At 37.4% G+C, this 26,291-nt stretch overlaps 1 protein-coding gene across 2 annotated transcripts in view; it reads right to left on the reverse strand.

Moving 5' to 3' along the window:
• LOC131332026 (calcium-transporting ATPase 3, endoplasmic reticulum-type) overlaps positions 1-23,502 on the reverse strand; it is a 35,011-nt gene extending 11,509 nt beyond the window's left edge. Inside the window, exons 1-22 of one of the 2 annotated variants that reach the window (XM_058366043.1) lie at positions 23,199-23,502; positions 22,019-22,069; positions 21,849-21,882; positions 19,956-19,973; positions 19,453-19,589; positions 18,538-18,612; positions 16,283-16,328; positions 15,801-15,860; positions 15,610-15,690; positions 13,320-13,405; positions 12,892-12,993; positions 12,755-12,808; positions 11,787-11,888; positions 10,963-11,021; positions 7,630-7,774; positions 6,711-6,818; positions 5,843-5,995; positions 4,260-4,364; positions 2,843-3,039; positions 2,441-2,552; positions 244-342; positions 2-147 (exon numbers count right to left, since the gene is read on the reverse strand). In XM_058366043.1, coding sequence (XP_058222026.1) covers positions 2-147; positions 244-342; positions 2,441-2,552; positions 2,843-3,039; positions 4,260-4,364; positions 5,843-5,995; positions 6,711-6,818; positions 7,630-7,774; positions 10,963-11,021; positions 11,787-11,888; positions 12,755-12,808; positions 12,892-12,993; positions 13,320-13,405; positions 15,610-15,690; positions 15,801-15,860; positions 16,283-16,328; positions 18,538-18,612; positions 19,453-19,589; positions 19,956-19,973; positions 21,849-21,882; positions 22,019-22,069; positions 23,199-23,231 — 2,003 coding nt within the window. In that variant the 5' untranslated portion in view covers positions 23,232-23,502. Of the gene's footprint in view, position 1; positions 148-243; positions 343-2,440; positions 2,553-2,842; positions 3,040-4,259; positions 4,365-5,842; positions 5,996-6,710; positions 6,819-7,629; positions 7,775-10,962; positions 11,022-11,786; positions 11,889-12,754; positions 12,809-12,891; positions 12,994-13,319; positions 13,406-15,609; positions 15,691-15,800; positions 15,861-16,282; positions 16,329-18,537; positions 18,613-19,452; positions 19,590-19,924; positions 19,974-21,848; positions 21,883-22,018; positions 22,070-23,198 lie in introns of both variants that reach the window. The other variant, XM_058366044.1, reaches the window with a different exon arrangement.
• Positions 23,503-26,291: the final 2,789 nt, after the last annotated feature.

The following is a 26,291-nucleotide window of genomic DNA, read 5'->3' on the forward strand; positions in this document are numbered from 1 at the left end:
CCTGGTAAACAACGTCATACGTTGCAATGCCACAGTTTTTTGCAATGCTGGTAGTTCTTCAAACTCAGAAGCAGTGTAAGAGTACCCAGCAAAATCTTCCAAGTGATTGAAAGCACCTATCTTCTGACATAGTGATTCTGCAGTACTCTAAAATTTCCCCCTCAAATTAGAAAACCACCCATAAATGTTTAACATGATTTAAAAAAAATGATCATGCAAGGAGCATAGATAGTTTAAAGTTACCTTGTTATCCCCTGTGACAACTATAACGCGTATGCCAGCAGTCATGCACGAGAGTATTGCATTGCTTACTTCCTCTCTTGGTGGATCAAGCATTCCAACCTTTAAAATCCCGGAAACATGAAGAAAGGGAAAAACTAAGAAGATGATATCAGCATGAAGACAATATCCAAACCCAGAAAGATCAATGTTAACACCCCGCTGGAATAAGCTAAAAGAGAAAGAACAAATTTTGATCAAACAATCATAGTTAAATGACTACATGACAAAATTGTAACCATGATCGCCAAGCCATGTTTGGTAGAACAAAAAGAGAGGAGAAAACGAGGGAAATGAAAGAAGAGAAAAGAAGGGGGGAGAGAGACGTATAATTCCCACGCTTGGTTGAAATAAGAGGAGACTGAAAAGTTATCGAATAAACCAGCTATTTTTGCCAGAACTTTCAGTAGCCAAAACTGAAAACCTTGCAACAAATACCCATAGAAGCCTAGAAACCTTCTATATTTAAACCCAAAGTTCATTTTGCAGCTTTTCATAACCATAACCACCACAATTGCAATTGGAGTCAGGTAGTCTTAGGCTAGTCTCCTAAAGATGTCCTAAGTTAAGTTTGACTGATGCCGGATGTTTCATTTATTTCTTAGGCTTTAGAGGTCAATGGCATTTTGGTAATTCTTAATCTGGACAGCGTGGGCCATAGATTTGGTCCGTTGAGCATGACAAGCTCGTATTTTTAATTTATCTTTATTTATTGCGATTCATGTTACGTCAAGTGTATCCTAATTAGTCAAGATTTCTTAGATACATACAACTAGTTTATAAATGTTGGTGTCCAGTTTCGACGAACTGAAGAGTTAGCATATGAGAAATGGAAATTACGCACAATTGAATTTGCTAACCATGGAAATGGTGAAGTGTTTCTTCTTTTTCTTCACAAAGGAAGCAAAACAACATGATGAACTAACAATTAAATCGTACGTCAACCCTTGCCCCACCTATTGACCTATAAATTAACAATTAAATCGCATGAAATAACCTCTGTCCTGAACTTTCTGAGATTAATTCAGAAAATCCTGAAATCCCAAATTTATAAGTCAAGAATTCAGCTTTTCCAACCACAAATCCTAAAAACCTTCTATCTTATTGAAATCCAAACCCTCACAACTTACCATAACCAAAACCCAACATATTCTACTTGTAAGGAGCCTTTGGCCAAATGGGCTATTTTAATTCTTAAATCTCAAGAAGCAGACATGACTTGAGGAATACATGAACTAGTTTTGCTTGAAATATTTACCTGGATATCATCAAAGTGGTGCTTCAAGGAGAGAGGTCTGTAAGCTCACTTAGAGCGATATTACACTACCAAACCAAACCGAGCCTTGAGTCACAATCAATCGCGGTCGGCTACATGAATCCGTTGTATCCATTAAATTATTTTGAGGGCCTTGTGTTTCGATATATGCAAGAAACTATGGACTACCACCTCTAAAGTCAATTTTAATCTACCCCTCCCCTTAGTGCTACTATCTACCGTAACCATATCACTCCTAACTACTGCGTCAACCAATCTACGATATACATGTCAAATCACCTTCATCTATTCTCTCATCTTATCTTCTATTGGTGCTAGCGCTACCACCAAGCGAAAGTTTTCGTTTCCAATTTGAACTACCACACATCTATCTCAACATTCTCATTTTAGATACACTCATCTTACTCGCATGCATCTTAGTAGCCCAACACTTTGTGTCATATAACATGACTGGTCTTGTAGGCTTGAAGCGGTATGGTAAAATTTTCCCTTCAACTTTGTAGGTATCCTGAGTCATTTAACTTTGAGTCAATGTACGTGAACATATACCACTTAAGTTTCCTCCTGTGGAATGGTCTGGCCACTTTCCAAAAATTCACCTTACCTGATAGCGCTAAGCCAACTTCAGAGGCAACTTGCTAAGTACCACTAAGGGGAGAATCTTCATGTTTTCTCAATGATAGATTTAATGCATCAGTATGCAAATTACTCAATTTCACTTAATCTTTTCTTTCTATTTCAGGGGTAGAAACAGGAACACTTAAGGAATGGAGGTGGGAACATTGCACATAGGACTTAATGCAAGAATATTGGTGCCTAGAACTCATCCAAGAGTCAAGACACCAAGCAAGCACCAATCTATGCTATATGGAAAAGAAAGCATACCAACCCAATAAACGTAAGGTCTTTTTCATCATCAAATGACAAAGCCTGCTGACCCATGGGCATCCTTTTCAAGGCTAGTGCAAGACATCTTAAGGTTTCCTTCCCTGCAAAGCTGGCAATAAAAACACATGGATTTATACAGGAAGCCCAGAAAACATTACTGCATCTGCAACAATAATAAAGACTAAAAGAATCCTACATCCTATTACTTATTTGGAAAACCAATATTGCAGCAGATAGGAAAGTCAATCATACCCAATGAACTTGACATTTGGAAGAATGACATGCAAGTGAGGGGCCTTTACCAATGACTGGATGAGATTGGAAAAAGTGGTTCCAAAATATAGCCATTTAACCCTATCAAGTGTAACAATAACAAGAAAACTACAAAAGTAATCTTACCTGCGGAATCTTGACTCCAGCTCATCTCGTATATTTGCAGTTAGTGGAACAGTGGAACCATCGTCATTGCAAAGGACACTTGTACATCTAGAAATGATGCTCTCCGGAGCACCTTTAGAGAACATAATCTCCATCTGCTTCCGGCTACAAAGGACACTCATCATCTTGCGATCGCGTGAAAATTCCAAAACAGAGACCTACAAGGTATGTGCTTTTCAACTACGATTCAAGGAGACAAAAGAAAAAACAACCAAAAGGAAAATGTTTGTAATTAGATCTACGAGGTCCATTTTACGGAAGAATTCCTCCCATACTACGTCAACTCATAAATCAGCATTCGGCATATGATTTGTTACAACTTACAATGCCTCAACCCTATTCCCCACATTCACTGGCAATAAATCAAATCGAATGCAGCACAGAAAATTTTCAATTAAACAACTACATCTAGATAATCACCTGAACTGTTTGTCAACAAATGTAAACACGACTCAATTTTATGGAGCTACAATGTTCTTTCTCGATGTTATGGAGGATATTGGCATAAGGACTGATTTCCTGATGGAGGAATAAAACTTTGCCCTTAAAGAATGAGAAGATGGGAACAACCAAGGACTTCGGCATGACCAATGTCCCGATGAAAGAATAAAACCTTGCCCGTCAAGAATGAGAAGATGGGGGACAACCAATGCCCTAATCACCAACATACTGATCAAACTGAAATATACATCTAGGCATGACCAACACCTGTATGGCCTTCCCAGGGGTTCTTGACTACAAAATAGCAAAGTGGAACTACAGACAGATGGCTTCTGTTAACGTTTGTCCACAAAATATTGCTCTAAAGTCTAAACATATTCGTTGTAGAGAAAGAACCACTGGCCAATAAATCCACCATAATTAGTACTCCCTTCGTCCCATTTTGTTTGCAATTTTGGGAATTCCAACTCTTTATGGAGTCCTCTTGAAATTGTGTAGATTTCCACAATTACCCTCCAAAAACAAATGCAACCACAAGTACTTTTAAGTCTAATCAAACTTTTTATGGGGTAAAATTGGAAGGTTGCTTGGTTTTGGTTGCTATTTTTGGAAGCGAAGCAAACAAAATGAGACGGAGGGAGTACAAAAAAACACAGAGAGAGAAGGGCTATCCAGTGCACGAGGCTCCCGCTACTGTAGGACATGGGAACAGTTGGATGTACGAAGCCTTACCTCTACAGGCAAAGAGGATGTTTCCGTGACTCGAACCCGTTACCACCAGGTTCATCATTATTAGTATTGATTTCATAACCAATTAATCAACCACACAAGGCACCCCAACAATTATTATAGGTGTTGCAAACATTGGATTCATCAAGACCAGGTTTCATCACTCAGTAAACAGAATATGATATGGCAACAGTATGTTGAAGCAAACCTTTTTAAACTGACTCTCCCAATAATGATTACAGTAAGAAGCTCGTTCATGGTTGCTCAGCATATTCAGAGCAGAAGGCATAGCATCAAATCCTGGAAGCCCAACCTAACCAAAATGACATGAAAACATATGCACCTTATGATTGAGAGTCAAAATTAACAGAAAGTAAGCGAAATTCAGATAAGGTGAAAACTGGATCAAAGTAAAAATTGACTCTAGATCTCAGATAGACCAAGGTGTAACCTTAGTCACACAGTTCGTGCGAATAGGTCCATGCAAGCGCCTACAAATTGTGGACTGAAGAACTCCAGTCCGATTCGATCAAAATTCACAAACACTTATTAATCAGTTAAATTGACTGGTTTCAAATTCCGGAGTGTCGTGTGACTCGTACAGTCCTTAAATCAAGTGGCAGGTTTTTCTTTGGTGTACACGTAAGCCAAGTACAATGTCGTAGCAGTATTGCATGTGCATAAATTGCAAGTGCACCTCACTTACACTAAAAATGAATTTACAATTATTAGATAAGTGATAAAACATTGAAACTTACCTACAGTTGTGATTATTTGACATTTGTTTCTATGGAGTATGATTAACGTGAAAAAGGGCTATATAGCTTCACACCAGACGACTAAACAAACTCTCACATGTAATGCGCACTATAAGAGGTATGAAGATGAGACTCGTACTATATTGTGAACATATTACATAGCAAGAATACATTTATCACAACCCCAAGAGGTTTGGCCCAATGGTTGTGAGAAAGCAATACGTACTACTCCATGAGGTCACAGGTTCCATTACCACAGAGGCCAAACATTCCAAACCTTAGGGCCATTGGGGGTTATGCTCAATCGTTACCTTCAAGGCCCCGGAATTAGTCGAGGTGCACGCAAGCTAGCCTGGACATCCAATTATCAAAAAAAAGAATATGTTTATCACTAATGTTAGGGACACAACACAACCACCAACCACAACCCTCTCACATGCATGTAGGCCCCACCATACATAGGGCCCCATATTCCTATATAGGGCCCACATAAATGTGAGAGGGTTGTGGTTGGAGTTGCGGTTGGTTGTGTACGTAGCACTGTACTTTTATTCACTTTTAAGTCATGTAACTGACTTAACTTTTGCTTTGTTTGTTTGATGTTTAGAAAAGTTTTGGTTTTGGTTTTTGGAATAAGGAGTGGAGAGAGAAATTAAGGTAATAATTGGAGATAAGGGTAAGAGTAGAGAGAGATAGAGAGAGAAATGAGAATAATGATTGGAGATAGGGGTAATGAGTGGAGAGAGAAATGAGAGTAATGATTGGAGATAGGGTAATTAGTGAATTTAGAATAGGAAATTTTTTCCAAAACATGAACCAAACAAGGCATTTGTTTTATTAATTATTATCTCTTAAACTAGTAACCTTTTTATTTACAAGTTACGAAAAATTAGACATGAAATACAAATATTAACACATAGAGAAGATGCTTTAAACTACAGTTCTTCTAAATATCAACACTTTCGCTCATTCAAGCTTTCGCTCATTCAAGCACTCACGGATTATGTGACTTCGGGTGTAACTAAAAACAAACCTTCTCTGCCAATACCCGAAGGGCTACTTCAGTTGACTCGCCAATTTTTTCATAGTTCCCCTTGTCTGGGTTGTATTGTAAAACAGACTCGTTACATAGGGCTGAACACATTGCTATGTGGAGAAGACAAGGCAATTGAGCCGGAAACTCCAACTGCATCATCAAACAACAAAAATACAAAGGATGTAAGGAGCTAAATATGAGAGCTTAAAAGGGGTACAACATCCCACAACCTGAATAGAGCCATGAGTTAACTAGATGATCACTTTGTATCACACATTGAGCAAATGCATGGTATTGCACCAATACTTCTGGCATGATCTGAAGTCTGAACCTACTTTGGGCAACAATAATATCAGACAAAGAAACCAAGGGCAGTTGCATTAGCAACCCTATATGAGACCAGCTAAAATTGAACTCTTTTATATGAAGGGTTCTCTAATCTCCCACAGCAAGAGCTCTTCAAATGTTCATGTTACGAACATAGCAACAATTAGAACAAGATAGAGCAAAGGAAGGTATAGTAAAAGCCTACAGTTTTGAAGAGTCAAGACCAGTATTAACTTAAAAATGAACTGCCGAATGGAAACTCAAGAGAAACAGACAAAATAACTAATAAGTGCACATACAGTAAGAAGAATCCATGTTCAGAACAAATATCAAGTAGAAGGGTATTTCGAGGGAGTTGAATGAGCATATGTTATGTTTTGAGAACGTCCGAGGCTGACCATCTCAAGTAGTAGGGTATTTCAATTCGTAAGAAGTCCATATACAAAGTTGCACAAAATTATGCAAAGAGCATGCAAAAGATTTGGGATATTTCTGAATATAAGTGGTACTACAAGGCATAGTACCAGAGGAAGCATACCTGCATCCCAGTGGTGCTAAAAATAAAGCCATCTGGTGCATATGTCGTCCCGCTGACACCGTATTCAGTAGTACTGGGACCATGATGTACAGAATGAAGCACACATATCTGGAGAGGCAGGGAAAAGAATGAGTAAAGTACTTCTGTCGTATGGTAAAGCAGGATTTGAATGACCAGATGAAGCAAGTCTTAAAGTAAGCAAGGCCATGGTTTAGATAAAAGAATAAAGGGTTCAAAACAAGGAAAAGTTCAGCACATCTCACTTCTATTTTTGGTGCAGGGGGCTTAAATTAATATCCTTTTTGCATGCATACAAAAAAACCCTTTCCGAATTAGTTACAATGAAAACGCAAGCTCAAAACATATGTTGGAGTTTTATTGCTATACTTGCATAGAACTGCATAGAAAAAAGAAAAAAACTAGATTCATACTTTATTTGCAAATAGTAGAATACCAAATAAAACAATGAAACCAGAAAACTATCTGAAAAAGAAGAAAAAGTGGTGCAAATAGCACACCCTTAGCAGATTTCCAGCATGTTAATGCCTAACTACGTAATGAAAAAGAGAAGCGAAAGACAAATCAAAAGAGCATTTTCTTGTTCAAAATAAGGAAACCAAATGACTCCTACACTACCATATCCCAAAGCAGGACAAAAAACTTTTTCAAACACCATATGTGCATTACTATTAAAATTTAAAATCTTGAACAAGACAAATCTTCAAACATCATAACCTACTAACAAAGTCAATTAAATTATAACATAACGAACTGATAGTATTGAAGAATCCACTAGCATCCACAACATCACAATGACAAAGAACTTGTAGAGCAATTAAACATATTTCAGCAAGGGAAGGAAGGCATAAAGATAGCTAGGATACATGCAACTAATCATTAGAAGTGGTAATGGAGTAACCTTCGAGACAGACATCATATTAGTTGTCAGAGTACCAGTTTTGTCACTGCAAATTACTGTTGTACAGCCTAAGGTCTCTACAGATGGCAGAGACCTTACAATGGCATTCATCCGAGCCATCCGTTTGGTTCCAAGGGCCAAACACCTGATGAAAGATCAAGAGTTCTTTTATTAGTAGCTTGTATAGTTGGGACGAGGGGGAAAGTAATCTTACCCTTGACCAATTCATAGATCGGTTTGATCTGTTTCATACTTTTGGTAGGGTATAGGGCTTTTTTGTCATCCCCTTTTTGTATATGGGCAGCATTCCCTTAATGTATGTTTTCTAATATATTTACTTACTTATCAAAAAAAGAAAGAAAGGAAACATCACCATGAAATTCCACTACTTAATTCCATCAAACATCATGTGCTAGCAACCTAAACAAACCACCTAAAGTTACAACACGTTTTATAGGAAACTATACATAAATATTAGCAATCTGAATATTGAGTGACATTCACGTTGAATGTGGCCCAAGTTAATTCTTCTAAAAGACAGTAGGTTTTTATTTAGCTTTCTGTCAACATATTTTAGAATAATACTTCGCCTGGACAAGAGGAATAAGAAAAGTATAAAAATATAGAACAAAATTGAAAAAAGTTCATATAAGACTATGCCAAAGACACTAAAAAACAGTGAAACTGTCTTTTCAAAAAAAAAAAATGTCTTTAGTGAACTTTTTGCGACTGTCATAATTTTTGAATCCATTCGGAGACAAACGACCAGCCCAAAAAAATTTGAACTGAATCAAGTAAAAATTGAGAGAACAACAAAAAAGACAGTGGGAAAATTACCTGTGAATTTAGTCCAAAGGGAACGTCAATTCAGTACACAATGAATTGCTCACAAATGATTAAAGAGTACCTCATCTAACCTTCTAATCATGCAAGTGAGTTTCTAGCATTTTTCCCTTTTAAAGACGAAGGTATTGCAAAGTTTCTTACTCTAAACTATATCTGCATAGTGTAAGGTCACTGGTTCTCAAAAAGCATAAGATGTTAGGAAAAAGGCCCTAGCTATCTGACACTCTTCCTCTCGTGCAACCCCGTCTTGCAAGTAGAGATACGAATATCCATACAAAGAGCAAAATAGAATGCAAAACAGATGAGCCAAATCGAATGGGGAACAAATATAGATGGAGAGATTTGAACCAAATACCTAGAACCAAGGCTCTAATACCATGTTAAGTAACCAATTATGCCAAAGCTTTAGCTATTAGAAAATGGGCCTAACAATGTATTATTGTATATCAAGATATCTAACAGCTACATCCTATTCATGGGTTAGTTTTCGATTTTCTCATTGTAGCAAAAAAGTATAAATTTTCAACAATTCTACTCATCAATTTCCCTATTACCCTTTTTCAAAGTACATTCAACTAGAAATCCAGATCTCAAAATAAGTTACTAAGTTAGTCAGATAAGCTAAAAGCGACCTGCGATGACGTATAACTCACTAAGTTAACAGTGATGTACTGAATATAACCAAGATGGAAGCAAGGTTTGAGTGCAACCCTTGTGGTCAAGGTCCCTAATGCAGTAAAATTTAGAGTATAGTCATTCATTTTCCGTCCTCTAGTGTTAGTGAGTCTATAAACAGGTTTCTAGAGTTTTCATTAGTTAGTTTTCTCATTGTTAAAAAATAAATAAATATTAAAGCTAAGACTCCTTGTATTCCCTTTTAGGAATCTTCTCTTTTGTTTAATCAATCTATCATTTTGGTTGGTTGCATCATTTGGTATCTGAGCCAAACCTGGGCTTTGATCTCGCCGGAACCCTACCCTCGCCGGGAAATCTCCCCGGAACCCTAAATACCTCTTTCAACCTCTTTTCACCAGATCTATTCGAAACCACAGACCTATATGATTTGACTTAATTCAACCTACTCCAATCTAGATAAAAGATCTCAGTCACTTCATTAAAACATACCCGAAGGCAAAGATTACATTGCAATAACAGGAATGCACCAAACAACCTAATCCGAGACACGAGTACTGCATTAAGCACACTAGGCTACAGACTCAAGGACACCCTGCAAAAGCACCCGGCACAAGTGTCGGCCTAAGAATCCCGTCCGGGACTAGGTAGAGAGATTCCAAAACGGGATCCCAGCACAAACCAGTAAACATTAAGCACAAATGTATTCACACAACAACAAAATACAAGCGAAAACAAATATCTGCTCCCAAGGACATGCCTCAAGGGCCGTCGGCCGGAACTGGACCGGGAAACCCAATCCAGAGCTATGGAGTCCTCTGGGGAGGATCCGAGGCAAACCTCCGCTGTCACGCAAGGCTCCGGGCGTGAAGGCCGAGGCAACGCCGGTGAAGAACTCCGGCAAGCCCAACACGCCCACGGCGGCCAAAGACCAAATACTTCCTCTCGCTCTGGACCTGTTGTTAACCACCAACCAAAAACAAAGGGAAACAGCCAACTAAACAAATCGGAACAGATCTCGGAAAAACCCCAACACAGCCACCACCTACCACCACTGCCGCTGCCGGGAGAAACCCCAATACCCATCCACGATTACTGTTGAACCACCGCAACCCTCTACTCCGGCTGGACCACCCAAACCCTAACTAAAATTAATCACACAAAAAGATTATTTACCCACCACCACAGCCACACCAGATGCGGGGGAGACCCGAATCGGTACACAACCAGACTGGGAAACCAGCCGGTAGAAGAGACGGAGGACCGCCAGAAAAAACCTAACTCAAGTTAAGTCAAGTTACCGCCAGATACTTCTATGTTTTCTTTATTTAGTAGTCTGAGTCTCGTCGTCCAATTTGAGGACAAGTTGTTTTCTTTAGATGGGGAGTCATGATGCAATAAAATTCAAAGCATGTAGTTCATGTTTTGTCCTTCAATATTAATGGGTCTACAAGTAGGTGTCTAGAATCCTTAGTAGTTAGTTTTACCAGATTATATAGTATTCCCTTTTAGGGGTTTTTCTCTCTTATTCAATCCATTATTATGATTTGGTTGCATCAACTTTGATTTTTAAAAAAATATCTTACACGAGGACACCGGGTTTAAAATCAAGTTGAATGCGTTTGAATAAAAAGGATTCACACAAAATCAGTCCAACTATGAAATCTATCAAAACGACTGACATGTGGGTGTCTAACAGGACAAGGAGAAAATTTTGTTATGGCGACAGGTTTTCATGTGTGAAACCAACCACCGCATTAACAGTGCTTCAAATGAATACCCAAGTATCTAAAATTCTTCAGATGTTGATGAGTGCATGTTCTCCATTGTTACAGACATCAATAAAGCACTTACGTGGTGACAACAGCAGGAAGCCCTTCAGGAATAGCTGCAACTGCAAGAGCAACTGCAATCTAGAAGGGTAAATTAGGTCAGAGACAATTGGGCAGTGGAATTCAGTCACAGCATCATAATATCATAGAACAAAAACTGAGAAGTACACATGAGGTATAAAGAAAGGAAAGAATAACACAAAAACCGCCATGTGCGTAAAATAGATGCCATTGATTTGGAATAAAATAGTTAAGTGAGTCACTAACTAAGGTTAGACCTAAGGGAGACACAGTAGAAGCCTGAAGGTTTGCTGACTAAAGAGGAGAGAGTCTAAGTCTAGGACAATATAGAGTGCATAAATATTAAATAAGAAGCTAATCCATAGAATGGGAGAACAAGAGCAAACCATTGACCATAATCTACTTAAACATGTGAAAAATTGTGGCCAGAGAAGAATAAAGAAGATGACAAAAAAAGGAGAGCAGGATTTAACAAAATAGAGATGTGCATCTTGAGGGATGTGATGAGAAAACCTTAATCAATTAGTTACAACATTTATTTTAACTTTAGCAAAAATTATACAGAAAGTCAGCCAGAAACCATATGATGGCTTTAAGAACAACTATATAGAGCCAACTGAGAAGGGAAAATTTCACTTAGAGAAAGAACCATGTGATCCAATGAGATGTATCATTTAGCAATTGATGCGGTTTAACAAACGAAGGCAATAACTGGACTCCAAATGCAAATATCGAAACCTAAGTACTAAAGCATCAAAGCCAAACTCGAAATATACATGTGTGTGTGTGTGCACATAATTAAAACAAGCAACCCTGGATCATTACCTTGAAGTAATGGATTGCTCCTCGTAAGAAGCCACCATGAGCCGGATCACGAAAATGACCAATGTTTACAACCCATACCAGTACACAAATACCTGCAATAACCTAGAAGAAAAACAGAATACCGTGACAGTGTCAACTACGTAAGATTTCATTTAAAAAAGTTACACAAAGTGAATAGAAGTTGTGGAGTTCTTAACAAATTCAACTTTTCATTCCTTCTACCATGCAACAAGTGAAATCCTTCTTTTAGCAGTAAATGTAAGATATTTTGGTAGATAAATCCAGTGTAATACAGAGTATACATGGAAACAGGTGGGGGGATGCAGTCTGATGCAAGTTCAGTAGATTGATAGGGCTAGCCAACGAAAATAAAGGTCAACATCAGCTACAAGAGGAGACAAGTATCGTTTGTTTTCTAGATTTTGGACCTGATTTCAATTCATAAACTCTGAGAGTAAGGGCGGAGAAGGATACATGTGAGGACTTGTGCTAAGGGTGCCTCGAGCTCAAGGTGGACCAAATGACATATGCATCCAAGTTGATATTACGGGACTTTGAAACAAAACAACATAAAACTAAGGGCAAACCTATTATTTGCCAACGTAGATGAACCGGGCAAATACTGAAACTGCTTCCTAGGGTCAAGGACACCAAATAAAACTACATAACAAAACATGATGGACCAGAAAGAACAAGTGAGCACAACCTTGATCATAAAAAAAGAAACTCATAACTTCAAAAGATTGTTTCAGCAATACATCTCTTTTCCTAATCTTCCCTGCAAAATAAACTGACTATGAAAAAAACATGAAGTGCACAACTCCACGGATTCACTGCAATCTGCAATCTCACTCCAATGCTTCTCTCTTTTGACATAAGATAAGCAAAAAAGATCCGGTCTCGTAATATCTAATGATTAAGAGCTAATACGACCTATCTATGCCATGAATATGACTGAATGCAATCACCTTTGCCAAAAAAGTACCGAACTCATCCAGCTTCTTTTTCAACGGTGTGACTTCCTGCATTATATGTGGATAGCATAAACAATAGGCATCAATTAGGGTTGATATATACAGTTTAAATGCGCACACATAAAGCTTACGTCTTCTGTTCTCAGCATAGAATCACGAATACTGCCCATCGCGGTGTTAGAGCCAACCCCAACAACAACAGCTCTTGCCCTACCGGCAACTACTACCGTTCCCTGGCCATCAGCATCAATTTTTCAGTAACTCTAGACAACTTCAGAGAGTGCAGAAGCAGTAATGAGGCCTAAATTGAACACATAAATCTGAAGTAAGACATAAACATGAAATTATTCCACACACAATTGTCAAACACGAAAAGAACCGAATGAACCACAGATTTACACATTTGTAGGGAAGAGAATTTATTTGTATTTTTCTTTAGACACCCATGTCCCCTCCTAGTGAAATATCATTTACTCCACATCGTTTGGTTCCATAAAGAGAACTTTCATAGCTTGATACATCTTGAAATAAGATCTTAAATGTGGCTAGTAAGAATTACCGAGAAGAGGATGTTTGTTTTGTCCTGGTACACAGCTTTCGTTGCTAGGGTAGAACCAAGCTCCTTTCCCACAGAACAGCTCTCACCTATTGTGAGCAAACCAAAATTCTTTAACTTGATGATGAATGAGCTACAAAATTGCGACCATGGGAAAGGGACGAATAAACCACCATAAGGTAAAATGTTACATGCGGGAAAAGGAAACAATAATAACAGAACATTAAAAAAAACAACGGATATTTGATGAAAAAACATAATACGCAAGAGATGTAGGAGCTAAAAAGCCTAAAATATGGCGCATTCTCGTAGAACATTCCCTTTATCATGCAATCAATACGGAAGTACTGTTTACAAAATAGAAAACAGATTTAATTAATTAGCTTTTGATTTCTTTCTGTTCAGCACAGAAATGCAAAGGATGTCTGTCCATAAGTTTTTTATGTTATTACCCCATTAATCTAGGTTGGGTGTTATACAAAAAAGGGTACTGAATAGTCATTACTCATTAGAGGTTTGTCAAGGTGACGAAAGTTAGAATGAGCAGAGGATTGTATGGAAAATTCTAGACACTATCCTACCCACAGCTAATGAATGAGCAAAGGATTGAAAAAAATCAGATTAATGGACTGCGGTTAGATTGGCATAACAGAATCCCTATGATAATATTCATGGGTAAAACGTAATACGCAGTAACTTTCCAGCCCTTTTATTTACTGAGACAAACAAAAAAAACCTAAAACCAACTTTACCCAGATTTCTCCCCTAATCATGTTTCCTTCCATTCTCTTTCTTTCCAAAAGTTCCTCTCACACCCTAAGAGGTAGATTAATTGAAAGCCAAGTGGAGAAAAGCAAGCTTATCAAAACTTGATTTAAAACAATGGATGTTGCCATGTTGGTCACACTCACCTTCCAGAGTATCACCCACTTCTAAACGTATTTTGAACAATGTTCGAAAAGTTGCTAGGCTCTAGTCGGGCGGTTGGCCACCTTCGAGCGATTAATCAGATTAATCGGCGATGACTCGGCGCATATTAATTAGTAATCGGCGATTAATCGTTAGTCAGACCTAATCAAGTAGGCCCCACCACGCTAATTAATTCCTTGTTTTAGAATGCTGGTTTTGAAATAGGGGTATGGGGCCAAATAATGGTAACAGTTGCGACCTACCACTATCAGGTAGCGAACAACAAGTGCAAGGAATCAGGCGTCGCAGTTGCGAGTTTTAAAAAACATTAACAGCAAGAAAATTTACAACTGCTGACTGAGCCATAGCGGATATCACATGTGAGCCTGTACGTGTTGCGAATCCCCAATACAGATGAGATTTCCACTCTCACCAGCTACCAAGGTGTCACAGTAATCAGAGAGCCAAAAAAACAAAAAGGACGACATCAAAAACCTGGCTTCTACATTAAAATTGCCCTCAATCCACTGGAAAATTTATTGTTATTGCTTTGACTCGTTTTCCCCAAAAGTGGGCCCATCTCGCTCCGCCTATAGAAATCTTGAGGCTCTGGTTCCCGACAGACAGCTGACTCATTCAGCTCAGAACCAACATGCTCTAGTGATCCCGGAAAGTGACCGCAGCATGCTTAAGCGATATCTAACCGCACGTTAAGGGTGAGCTAATAGGTCCTTTTAGATCCACAATTCCAAAGATTTGACATTTGTTAGAGAAACTAATAACAATAACAGAAAGGACTGATGAAAAGGAAAAGGAAGAAAAAAAGAAAGCCAGAACTCTGATCCATAAGTTAACAAGCATATGATCATCACAAAGAGAGTAGGGAGAAACAAACCCCCCTTTACGCTGTTATATTTCACTTCCACTCAGCAAATGAAGCTCTGATCGTGAAACAAGCAATCAATGTCGAGTTAACAATGTCATTAACAAGGTAGCCTAAATGCTAGATTGGATTCACCTGAACAATGATGAACCCAAGTTGTGCCCCAACTTATCATGGACCAGCCAAAAGGCAAAAGGTTTGCCAATCACCCCCAAAAGTGCATCTTTTTCGATTAGCAGCTTTTTTGATTTGAAAAAGAAATTAATTATCCGAAGGCATGAGAATAAACACTCCTATACATCACTAAATCCCAAAGTGCAGACACCACCTTCCACGGGGAAATTTTGGAACACAGTAAGGAGTTAAGAACTCAAAACCATGTTATTGAGATTAATAATTGAAATGGTTTATCATTCTTTCTCCTGCGCAATCAGAGATTAAGCAATGATATATCAACAAAATTAATAGTATAATGGTATTGAAAAGGAAAGATAAATATACCTGTGAGAATTGCTTGATCAACACGCAATTGATCAGTTAACATCTCAATCATTCTCATATCTGCTGGAATTTTGCATCCCACTACCATTTACACAAATAATAAAACAAAAAGTTAGCGCTGGCACCATTGGAAAGAGGATATCATATCTGAAAATTAGTAGATGTCTAAAACACGGAAGAAATACACATACCACTAACTTCTACAATATCCCCAGGGACAAGATCCGTTGCAGGTAATATTGAGAAGCAACCTGAAAGATTTGTTTCATGCAGATTGAGAATCACCAAGAATGATGTAATGCATAATTACAGGACGGAGAACAAATAAATGCCTATCAACTTAACTGCAAAATTTGAATACTTTCTGCTTAAGATCTATACATCTACGCATGAAGATCTTAGCAAGTCGATCCACAACGCTAAAAACCCATCCAAACTATCCCTATTGTCAAACCTACGGTTATCATTTCATGCAAGAAGCATGGAACAACAGCATTATAGCTCTGAAACAATACATAAAGAAAAACTAGACCATCTCCAATTTAAAAGACTTCACATAATCACACCCCTTTGGACTTAGACAGTTGTCAGATGGAACAATTGGATAAACATCGCCACAGGATAATTAGCACTCAACACCCATCTAGTACTTTACTCTAAAGATTTCCTTTACCATTTCGCAAGACAGTTGCAACGTCAGCTTGGTATGCACGGAGCTCCTACAATACAAAGAAGATCATAAAAGAAAAAAAGAATGAGCTGCAAGCTGAAAGACTGACACTAGTATTTCAAAAAAAGATACAGGACACAAAAACAATAATAGTCCTTCCGTACTAGCGCGCGCGCGCGAGAGAGAGAGAGACCCACCCAATGCGGCAAAGACAAAGGGATAGCACTGAAGCATGCCCATTTACAGTTTTATCAAAATCATTATTATATTCTTGCAGCAAGACACGATGAATTGAATGTGCCATACAAAACGAATTGACGGCATGGACATCATTTCAGTTTCATCACACAAAACAAATCATAGAGAATTTCAAGAACTCATCGTGTAGCTAAGTTACCTTAGCCTGGAGCCCCCCACTAATTGGGACGTACTAGGTTATACAAGGTAAAAAAAAAAAAAAGCAAGAAATTTACCCCTAAAATAATGCTGCTCTACTAAGTAAGAAAACAAAGCAAAAGCACATTGTAACACCTCTTTTTTCTTCATGTTTTTCTAGAAGTGCACTTTATAGTGTACACCTTTAATGGTTCATCCAGAATAAGCATACAGAACATCAACTGTAATTCAACCACTGTCAAAAGTTGAGCAAAAAGAGATACTCAGCCACACTTTCTTTGCGAAAATGTAGACCAACTTTCAGTGTTGTTTTATGCCTATAACTGAATAAACAGCTCTGCTGACAATGAAGCAGACTTCCCCTTTGAAAAACATTAGCTCTTAACTTCCCAAATTTTGATGCTCAAAAGTACCCTTAGACTCTTCTTGCTTTTCTCGTCAGGTTTACGTCTACATATCTCTGATTTTGAGAAACTGCCATAACTTTGTTCAACACTTCTTCTTTACTTCTACAGTTCTACGACACAATTCTCAAAATCGACAGTGAAAATAAGCGCTTGGTGGTTTGCCCGTAACTTTTCTCTGAAGGATAGTAACTAATAAGCTAGCAATATCTTGGAATTTGTTGTAAACCAAACTCGCATTATTTAAAGATAAAAAAACTAACGCCTGAAAGAAATTCAACTACAAAGAAGCACAGGCATAAGTTCCCGTGAGTTGGTGTCATCTTCATCACTTTCAAACCTGCAGCTAAATTTTGTCTTATATTCAGCAAAAATAAATTATTCCAGCCTAAAATGTTTGTCATTAAAAAGTGCTACACGCTCAAGGCATTCTATACTGCCCTGAAATATCTGCAATTGTCATTCCGGCGCAATTTCCATCTATCTATTTGAAAGCAGCCAAAGAAGGGAATTGTTCAAGTCCGTTTCAGGCTTTCAGGAAAGGAACTACAAAATCATGTAAGACAAAATGATAATTAATTAGAAAATATTTAATAATAGTTTCTACCATATACCACTGATGGGAGATATCACGAGTCGAAACTAAATATATCTCCTATTTCTATTTTCTAGATGCTCACGCCTTAGAGTCAGATCCTAAAACTTATAACAAGAAGCAGCAGCACCAGCTCTAATCCTTTAGTTCTTTCTTTGTTATCAGCATAAAATATATGACTGCTAAGAACAGAACAAGAAGGGAGGACAAGAAGTCCGCCACATCAAAAACTCTCCACCATAATGGTAATTCTAAGGGACAATGAAGAAATAAAATACCCATGTTTTCCTCGGTCACCCTATCACTAATTCACCAGTGAGGGTCTCAAGCACAATGCTTTGAACCATATGATTGGTATGAAGTTTCTTCTGCCCCAGTGTCCTGTGTCCATTCAAACAAACCCTTACCATAAGGGATATACAAGCATCCCAACTCATCTTCTGGTAAGAAAATATAGGTCCATTTGGATCATAGACAAGTTCACCAAAGTAGGATTTAAAGGGAGAAAATGATGAGCCCAGAAATCACAAATCAACAAAAGTGTTAACTGCATCCAAATATTGTGAATTTCAGCAGACTTCTATGTGAGTACTTGATGAAAAATTTGCCAATATATATTTGGATTACACGAGCATATTCCCATGAAAAAGAACCCAGCAGGCAAGCTTACATGACAGAGATAAGCAACAAAACTAACTTCGACTGGTGAATTCAGTAATCTTAACGGAAAATATGAGCAACGAAAAAAGAAAAAAACAAGAAGCATGAATAGAAGAAATGACAACAATCACACAGAGAGGATAGCCTAAACAAATCTGTTCACTATTTTTGTCTATCTTTAACATTAGATCTCAACAACTTACTTCAAGAGCCTTTTCAGCATTTGTTTCTGTAATTACTCCTACTGCTGCATTAGCAGCCAATATCATTAGGATAACCTGTAAAACAATAAAAGGTGAGTGAAATAAAAAGTATTGCCATGAACAAGAAATACCAAACCTGATTCTAAAGAGAGTGTTATGACTTTTGCTATGATATAGACATGGGAAACTAGAGAACTTGACAATTCAGAGAGTGACCATAATAGGACTCCCTTTATTTTCATTATTGAGTACCTATAGTTTAAGATTTGATGGTGCTATTGAAGTGAGGGTGCCCTCACGCATATATACTTCATATTACTTTGGTGGCGATTTGGGACTTCGCTTCACAAAAACCACCCACGATTTCGGGTAGAACGAAAGTAAGGTACATAGTGAAAGATAATGTATGCAAGAGAGCAGGCTATGTTGGGCAAAATGTCCTTAGATAGTAATCTGACTTATCATCATACGGTATAACATGGAGAAGTAAGAGTTCAACCCCAATATTCTACCAGCCATCACTTCCTATATAAGCAAAGATGCTGGAAACAAGCATAAGAAAACCCTTTTACAAGTGTTGTCCATCCAAGCAAACCCTTTTAAATCATCAGCACGCAAATGAATGCACCATATGCATCACCAGATGTGTTAAAAGCCAGCAAGCATCATTACCAATACCTCAGATGTGCTAAAATAGACAAATGTGACTCCTTAGTTTAGTGAAAGGGGTGTGTAGCATACGCATAATCATTCCTCATTGAACCTCAAAATATTCATCTCAGAGGACTAAACAAGACACGTATGAAAAAGGGTCTATAAAAGAAACTGAGGTAGTATATGCAGCATACGCGGATAGCTGCATACACTTTTTAGTCGTAAACATGCTATACATTAAACTGTAATACCACTTCTTACCGAAGGCTCCAAAAATGCTGTTAAGCCTGTCTCTCCATTCATTAAAGCCAAAAAGAAAGAGACAGCGGCAGCAGCAATTAATATCTTGACCAGTAAATCATCAAATTGCTTCAAAACCAGTCTCCAGAAGGGCGTGCCTACATTGAGCGCATTGCAGGTGCATTCACAAAAGGAAAATATTAGATACCTAAAGAATAATAAGAGTCAAAATGCGAACATCGATATCAAAAGCTACAATAAAGCCAAGATGGCAAGCATGGCAGCAGATAACAATTCCATGTTATAGAAAAGTTAAGGAGACTCGAACTTGAGTCTCTTTATAGGGTGAATGTGGTCAAAGCCCCAGATGTAAGACACCAAAAAATAACATATATGCTGCATGCACTAATAACAGTAGTTATACAAATGGTGGGTCAAATCGACCCATTACCCACTGTCAAGGGACTTATAACATGTATGTTTGACAAATTACCAAAGAAAGAGAGGCAAGGGCATGTACTTACTTCCCTCCTGAGGCAGCACTGAGATCATACATAAACCATGCAATGAAACAGGGAGATATATTAGAAGCAGAAATATAAATGTCAATGCAACTAGGAAATCAAATAACAAAAAAACTGCTAGCATACTACCAGGTTATGTTTCCTCTATTGGTGGAAACTGGAAAGGCAGGTCCCAATTTGGACGTGGCCCCAGCTTAATAAGCTCATGGGGCCAAGCAATAGGTTCATCAAGATTGATCAGAATACTTAACATTTAACAAGCTCAAAACATAAGTTCGAGTTTTGCTTGTTTATCAAAATAACCCACCCTGAATGACCTTTTAACGAGTCAAACATTAGTCGAGCTCGAGCAGTATGGTTCACTTAACAGCCCTAGTTCAGCATATATACCAATGTGCCAGTATTGGATACGTCAACAGAAGTTTGGATAGATTGAATACTTATAACACAATGAGGTCACTCACCAACATAGCATAACGAACTAAAATATGACCTCAGTCTCCCATCATGTTGGTCTTAATAGCCTAATGATACTAAATCCCCACCCAACCACCAATAGAAGAAACATAACCTCAAGATGTTCCCAAATTCATTTCTTAAGGAGTTCCTCAGTCTGTTAAAAAAAAAAGGACTTCCTCAGCCATCGAGTAGTCGGACAATAAATATCCAATAACCACTATTCATACCCATCGAGATTTTCAAACCTCAGTGACACTCTAAGTTAACCTCTCTTTGTGGAACCACGCTTTTATCCATCGCAGTTAAAACTTAAAACGTACCTCTCTATGAGGAAAATAAAAGCCTTGTCAGGGGTTGTATAAAACTTTAGTACTACTCTTGCCAAAGTTTTGTTTTCTTCCCATCATAATTCATAAACAAAACTAACATATAGAATTCATTTCTAGGTACGAGGTAGATCTCTTCATTTCCTAGAACAACCAATGCCACAAACCATGCTTCAAATCTAAACACAGTTTCTATATTTTATCTATTTAGCAGATTTATCCGCCAACTATACATGGCTCTCTTGATATGTTCTAATCAAGCATGAGGCACCACTAGCAAATCCACTACAGTCCCAACTCAAAACTCATGACGAGCTTTTAGATACCATTCTTGTGTCACAATAAGTATCTATGAAGCACTTACACTCCTAGGAGGTAGTCATACTAGTGTCAGGCACGCCAATGACATGGACACATCAAATTTGACATGAGAAGATGTCAAATGACACATAAGCATTTGAATTTTGGTAGGAGTTTCTTCACATGTCAATTCTTCCACTTGGCATGCCATGTCAAATTCAACATCCTTGATCGGAGATGCTCTCAGATATGCAAAGTTGAAAAATTAGTAATTCCTACGACTACACGTATAGTTTCTAGAGGGTTCCTAACCGTGCCCACATCTTATACTCTTTCTTTTAATGATTTCTTGAGACCCACTCCCATGTTAAACGGGATTCTTCATAACTTATGTTATCCTAACCATTATGTAATTCGGGACGTACTTTTATGGTGATGATATACATAACAATATCTTTGGATATGTAGAATTGAACCTATTCCCAATGTGTCTGTGTCCTACGTTTTAGAGAAAGAACATATCCGCTTGTCCATGTAGTGTCCTATTCATGTCCTGTGTCTGTATCCATGCTTCTTAGGTGCCCGCCCTAAACAGAGAGTGGTGATACTTAGTATAGGCAATTGCCTCAAGCTACTATAAGACCCACCCAACTATACACAAGCCTAAATCGATATCCCACTAAGAAACCCAACAAGAGGCAGATATATGGCAGAGCATAAGGGAAGGTTAATAACTTGCTTGCAGTGTACCATACACTGACATTTCCGTCAAGATAAAATCTACACAGGAGTTGAAAATGGTACATACCATTTCTACCATAAAGTCTAGCATGTTCTGCAACCTGCAAACAGCAAAACAAGCAGAATGTAGTAATCCAGCAAAACGAGTTTCAGTTTAACATATCTTGGTATCTCCCCCCGCCCATACATTAACTTTATGATTAAGCACAACAAACTCAATAAAGAACAATCATGCACCTGGGAATCAGCTAGGCCTTTTGTTGGGTCCACACCAAAGAATTCCAGAACCTGAAAAGTATATGATTTTTCTAACCTTCAGCACAAATTCAAAACATTTGCAAACAAAGTTCAACTAATCCAATCAGATCACTCAACTAATAAACTGAAACAACAAAGTCCCATGAACTTCCACAAATAGACAAAAATTCAGGTCTAGGAACAAAAATAGTGCAGAGCAATTCAATAAAAAAAAGTGAAGGTAAAACTTCAAGGCCAAGAACAGCCCACTTCGACCGACTACCAAGATTTAACATTCGAATCCTTGTCAATGAACCCGGGCAGTTGACCCATTGGTTGTAGCACTAAGTGAGATGCGGGTTCAAATCCAATAGAGATGAGTTCACTATTGGTTGTGCAGCAGCACTACGTGCGATGCGGGTTCAAATCCCATAGTCAAGTTTGCTATTGCCTATTGGTCATGTGGCAGCACTAAGTGCGATGCAGGTTCAAAATTCAAATCCTGTAGTCGAGTTTGGTATTGCCTATTGGTCGTGTAGCAACACTAAGTGCTATGCGGGTTCAAATCCTGTAGTCGAGTTTGCTATTGCCTATTGGTCGTGTAGCAGCACTTAGTGCGATGCGGGTTCAAATCCTGTAGTCGAGTTTGCTATTGCCTATTGGTCGTGTAGCAGCACCAAGTGCGATGTGGGTTCAAATCCTATAGTCAAGGTGTGATGCAGGTTCAAATCCAATAGAGACGAATTCGCTATTGGTTGTGTAGCAGCAGCACTAAGTGCAATGCGGGTTCAAATCTTGTAGTAGAGTTTGCTATTGCCTATTGGTCGTGTAGCAGCACTAAGAGCGATGCGATGCGGGTAGTTTGCTATTGCCTATTGGTAGTGTAGCAGCTCTAAGTGCGATACAGGTTCAAATCCTCTAGTCGAGCTTGTAATGGCCTATTGGTCGTGTAGCAGCACTAAGTGCGATGTGGGTTCAAATCCTATAGTCGAGTTTGGTGTCATACGGGTTCAAATCCAATAGAGACGAGTTCGCTATTGGTCATGTAGCAGCGATGCAGGTTCAAATCCAATAGAGACGAGTTCCATACCCATTGTGATTGGTTGGAATGTGTTCAATGCGATTTTTCCAATAGGGCCAACCAGAATCTCAACTAAACAGAAAATAAGTTGATTATTACCTCTGAAACAGATCTGGCAAAGGCGTCCTCCATTGAAGACGCGACTTTGGGAAACTGTCCGCCGGCAACTGAGAGCGGGGATCGATGAGTGATCACAGTGTTTATAAGTTGAAAGAAGGCTTTGATGGGGATTTTTCTGTGACTTGCGCCATGATTTTCTGTATAACGTACAGATCTGGAACGTGCTATTTGCACTTAAATGGGGAATCTGAGATCTGGCTTCGAAAGAATGGGCGTCGGTGTCTTTCTCGCCGGACAATGACGTTGAAATTAAGCAAACGTCACGACGGGAAGCATAGGGTTTAGCTTTTATTTTTAATTAAAAAAATACGGAGTATTACTCGTATGAGGTTGTGTTTGGTAAAGTTGCCAATTTTTCATAATAGATTTGGTTTATATGTTTTTTGGGCTGCCAAAAGTATTTTCAAAATAAATAAAAATGAATTTTTTGTATTATTAGAATTTTTGTAAATTAATGGAATTGATTATATATTTTGTAAATAAAAACAGTGATAGAAACATATTTATGGTGCATGTTTCAAAAAATATCATAAATAAAACAAAAAACTGGAAATAAAAACTTTTCCTTTGCTTTTAAAAGTTTTTGATCGAATTGAATAATGTCTCATCCAGTCAAGGAAAATAAGTACTTATTAAATAAATTCTTATTTAAAAATTAAATATAATTTATTTTGAGAGAATGACCGATCTCGTAAGACAGAAAATAAATACTTAAAAAGTAAGAAACTTAGTGAAGCGGGGCCTCAGTAGTAATGAATAAATTTTATGCTCAGCTAAATAAGCTATTTGGCTTCTTCTTTTTTTATCCTTATTCAAAAAAAAATCGCATTTATTAGTTTTTGGTCTATTTTTTGAGGATTATTGCTTTGTCATAATGAGAAAAATCTAAAAATAAAAAATTACGATCAAAATCCAATTTTTTTGAATAAAGATGAAAAAATGGCAAAGCTATTTTTTCATCTTTATTCAAAAAAAATTTAGATTTTGATCGTAATTTTTTATTTATTAGATTCCTCTCATCATGACCAAGCAATAATTCTTAAAAAATCGGCAAAAAATTAACAAATGCGAAAAAAATTAATTAAGGACAAACAAATAAGCCACCTTGACTTATTTAGCCGAATGAGACCTAATACTGAAGTTAGGCCAAAACTCTAAAACATTACCTGAGGAACGTGTACAGTGGAATATTGTAAAACAATTGAATATTCTCTTTTTTTAAAAGAGAGAATTTAATATACTCTTGACTTTATTTGCTAATGTACTAGTATTGACTTTATTTATTTATGCAAGTTCCAGTTTAACAAAAAAGTAATTTTGTGGAACAATAATTTGGGGTAGGGGGCATTTTCGGTAGACAAATTCTAGTAGCTATTTGAAGTCAAGTTATTTACACAAAATTAAAAATTATAAAAAATATGTTGAGTTATTGGAAGAAAATGTGTTGCGTCTGCTTCGAGAACCAAGATGCATCTACTCTCCAGGGGATTTGTATTTTTTTTTGGTTTCTTTTAGCATGTGGGTAATACAAATATACGAAAGACAAATGTTGTAGACAAAATTTCAGAATATTTTGGAAAAAGAGTAGAAGGAAAGACAGAGATAGTTCTTTTGGAATAGTAATCCTACTTTTGTCAACGAAGAAGATGATTTTTTGTTGTTTTGATTTCTAGAATTTCAGAAATCGGGCTAATTTTGTTTACAAACACGAACAAATGTTTTTTAGAAGATTAGTTAAAAATTTAAAATTTATCAAGTGTACACTAAAAAATTTATTAGGGCAAACGTAATAAGCATGCAAATACTCAAGCTTGTCTAATTATTCAGTGCTCACGCATTGTTCGTTTTGGGATTTTAGAATTGGATTTTGGCGTAATGAATGGAGAGAGATACTGAGAGAGGAAATTTATTGGAGACCGTGCGCAAAGATAGAGTCTAAAATCCAAATCCTAAAACGAACAAGCTAGGCTGGCCATGTTCGGACCTTCTCCCTGTGCACGGTCCCCGAAAAATTTTCTTCTTAATTATTACTCTCATTTCTCTTTCTACATCTCTCCTCCTAAATCCAAAATCTCAAACCAAACAAGTAGTGCTTTGGAACACTTCAACGCCACATATCGAGGGTTGGGCTTTGGACATACGTTGAGAATGTGGCCATATCGAGCCCCTAATTTTTATTTCATTTTTTGGGTCCCCAAATTTTCATACCCTTAATCCCTTATTATATATATATATATATATATATATATATATACATACACACACACACCTAATAAAATACAAAGGTGTGGGGACCACACAAACAAACACAAGTCGAAGGAATGGTTGATATTTATTTGATCCAAGAGTTGATGTATGCTCTCCAACTCTCTTAAGGAATGGTTGATATTCATCGGTTCTTTTACCCACTGCTTGGCTTATGACGTTGGCATAAAAAAATAAAAATATATTACAAAAATGCCCGTGCCTACGGCACTACATGGGTGCGTAGTGCCATAGGCACGGACAAACATTAGTATATATATAATTAGCGGAAAATTGCCCAATAAAACTTAATAATTCATAAAATAAAAAAATGATAGAAAATGAGAAGAGTAGGAAAAATTTTAAATAAAGACAAAAAATAATTCAAAATGATTTTAAATAAAGATAAAAAATAATTCAAAATGATTATTAAAGTCAAAACATGCTTTGCAAAGACAACGTAACGATCCGTAAATAATCTGAAAAGATGGTCAATCACACAGAAGAGGCACGATTAAAAGTAAAACTCCAAGGGAAGGCATAACTAATTACTCCATCCTTAAAAGCCGAAAAGAAAATCGATTGAGCTTCCCCTCGCGACTTATTTGTTCTTAATTTTACGTATTGTCGTATTTAGTGCAAAAAAATTTAGCTTGTTATAAAACAATTAAGTTGGAAGAAATAAGAATCGAAAGAGAAAGTATCGGAACAAATTTCTTTCTTTTTTTTTTGAATAATATGAAAAAATTGGCTTATTAGCTTATTTTTGTTTTTATTAAAAAAAATTAAGTTTCGATCGTAGTATCTTACTTTTTAGATTCCTCTTGT

The sequence above is a fragment of the Rhododendron vialii genome, chromosome 7a (assembly GCF_030253575.1).
Source record: "Rhododendron vialii isolate Sample 1 chromosome 7a, ASM3025357v1".
NCBI lineage: Eukaryota > Viridiplantae > Streptophyta > Magnoliopsida > Ericales > Ericaceae > Rhododendron > Rhododendron vialii.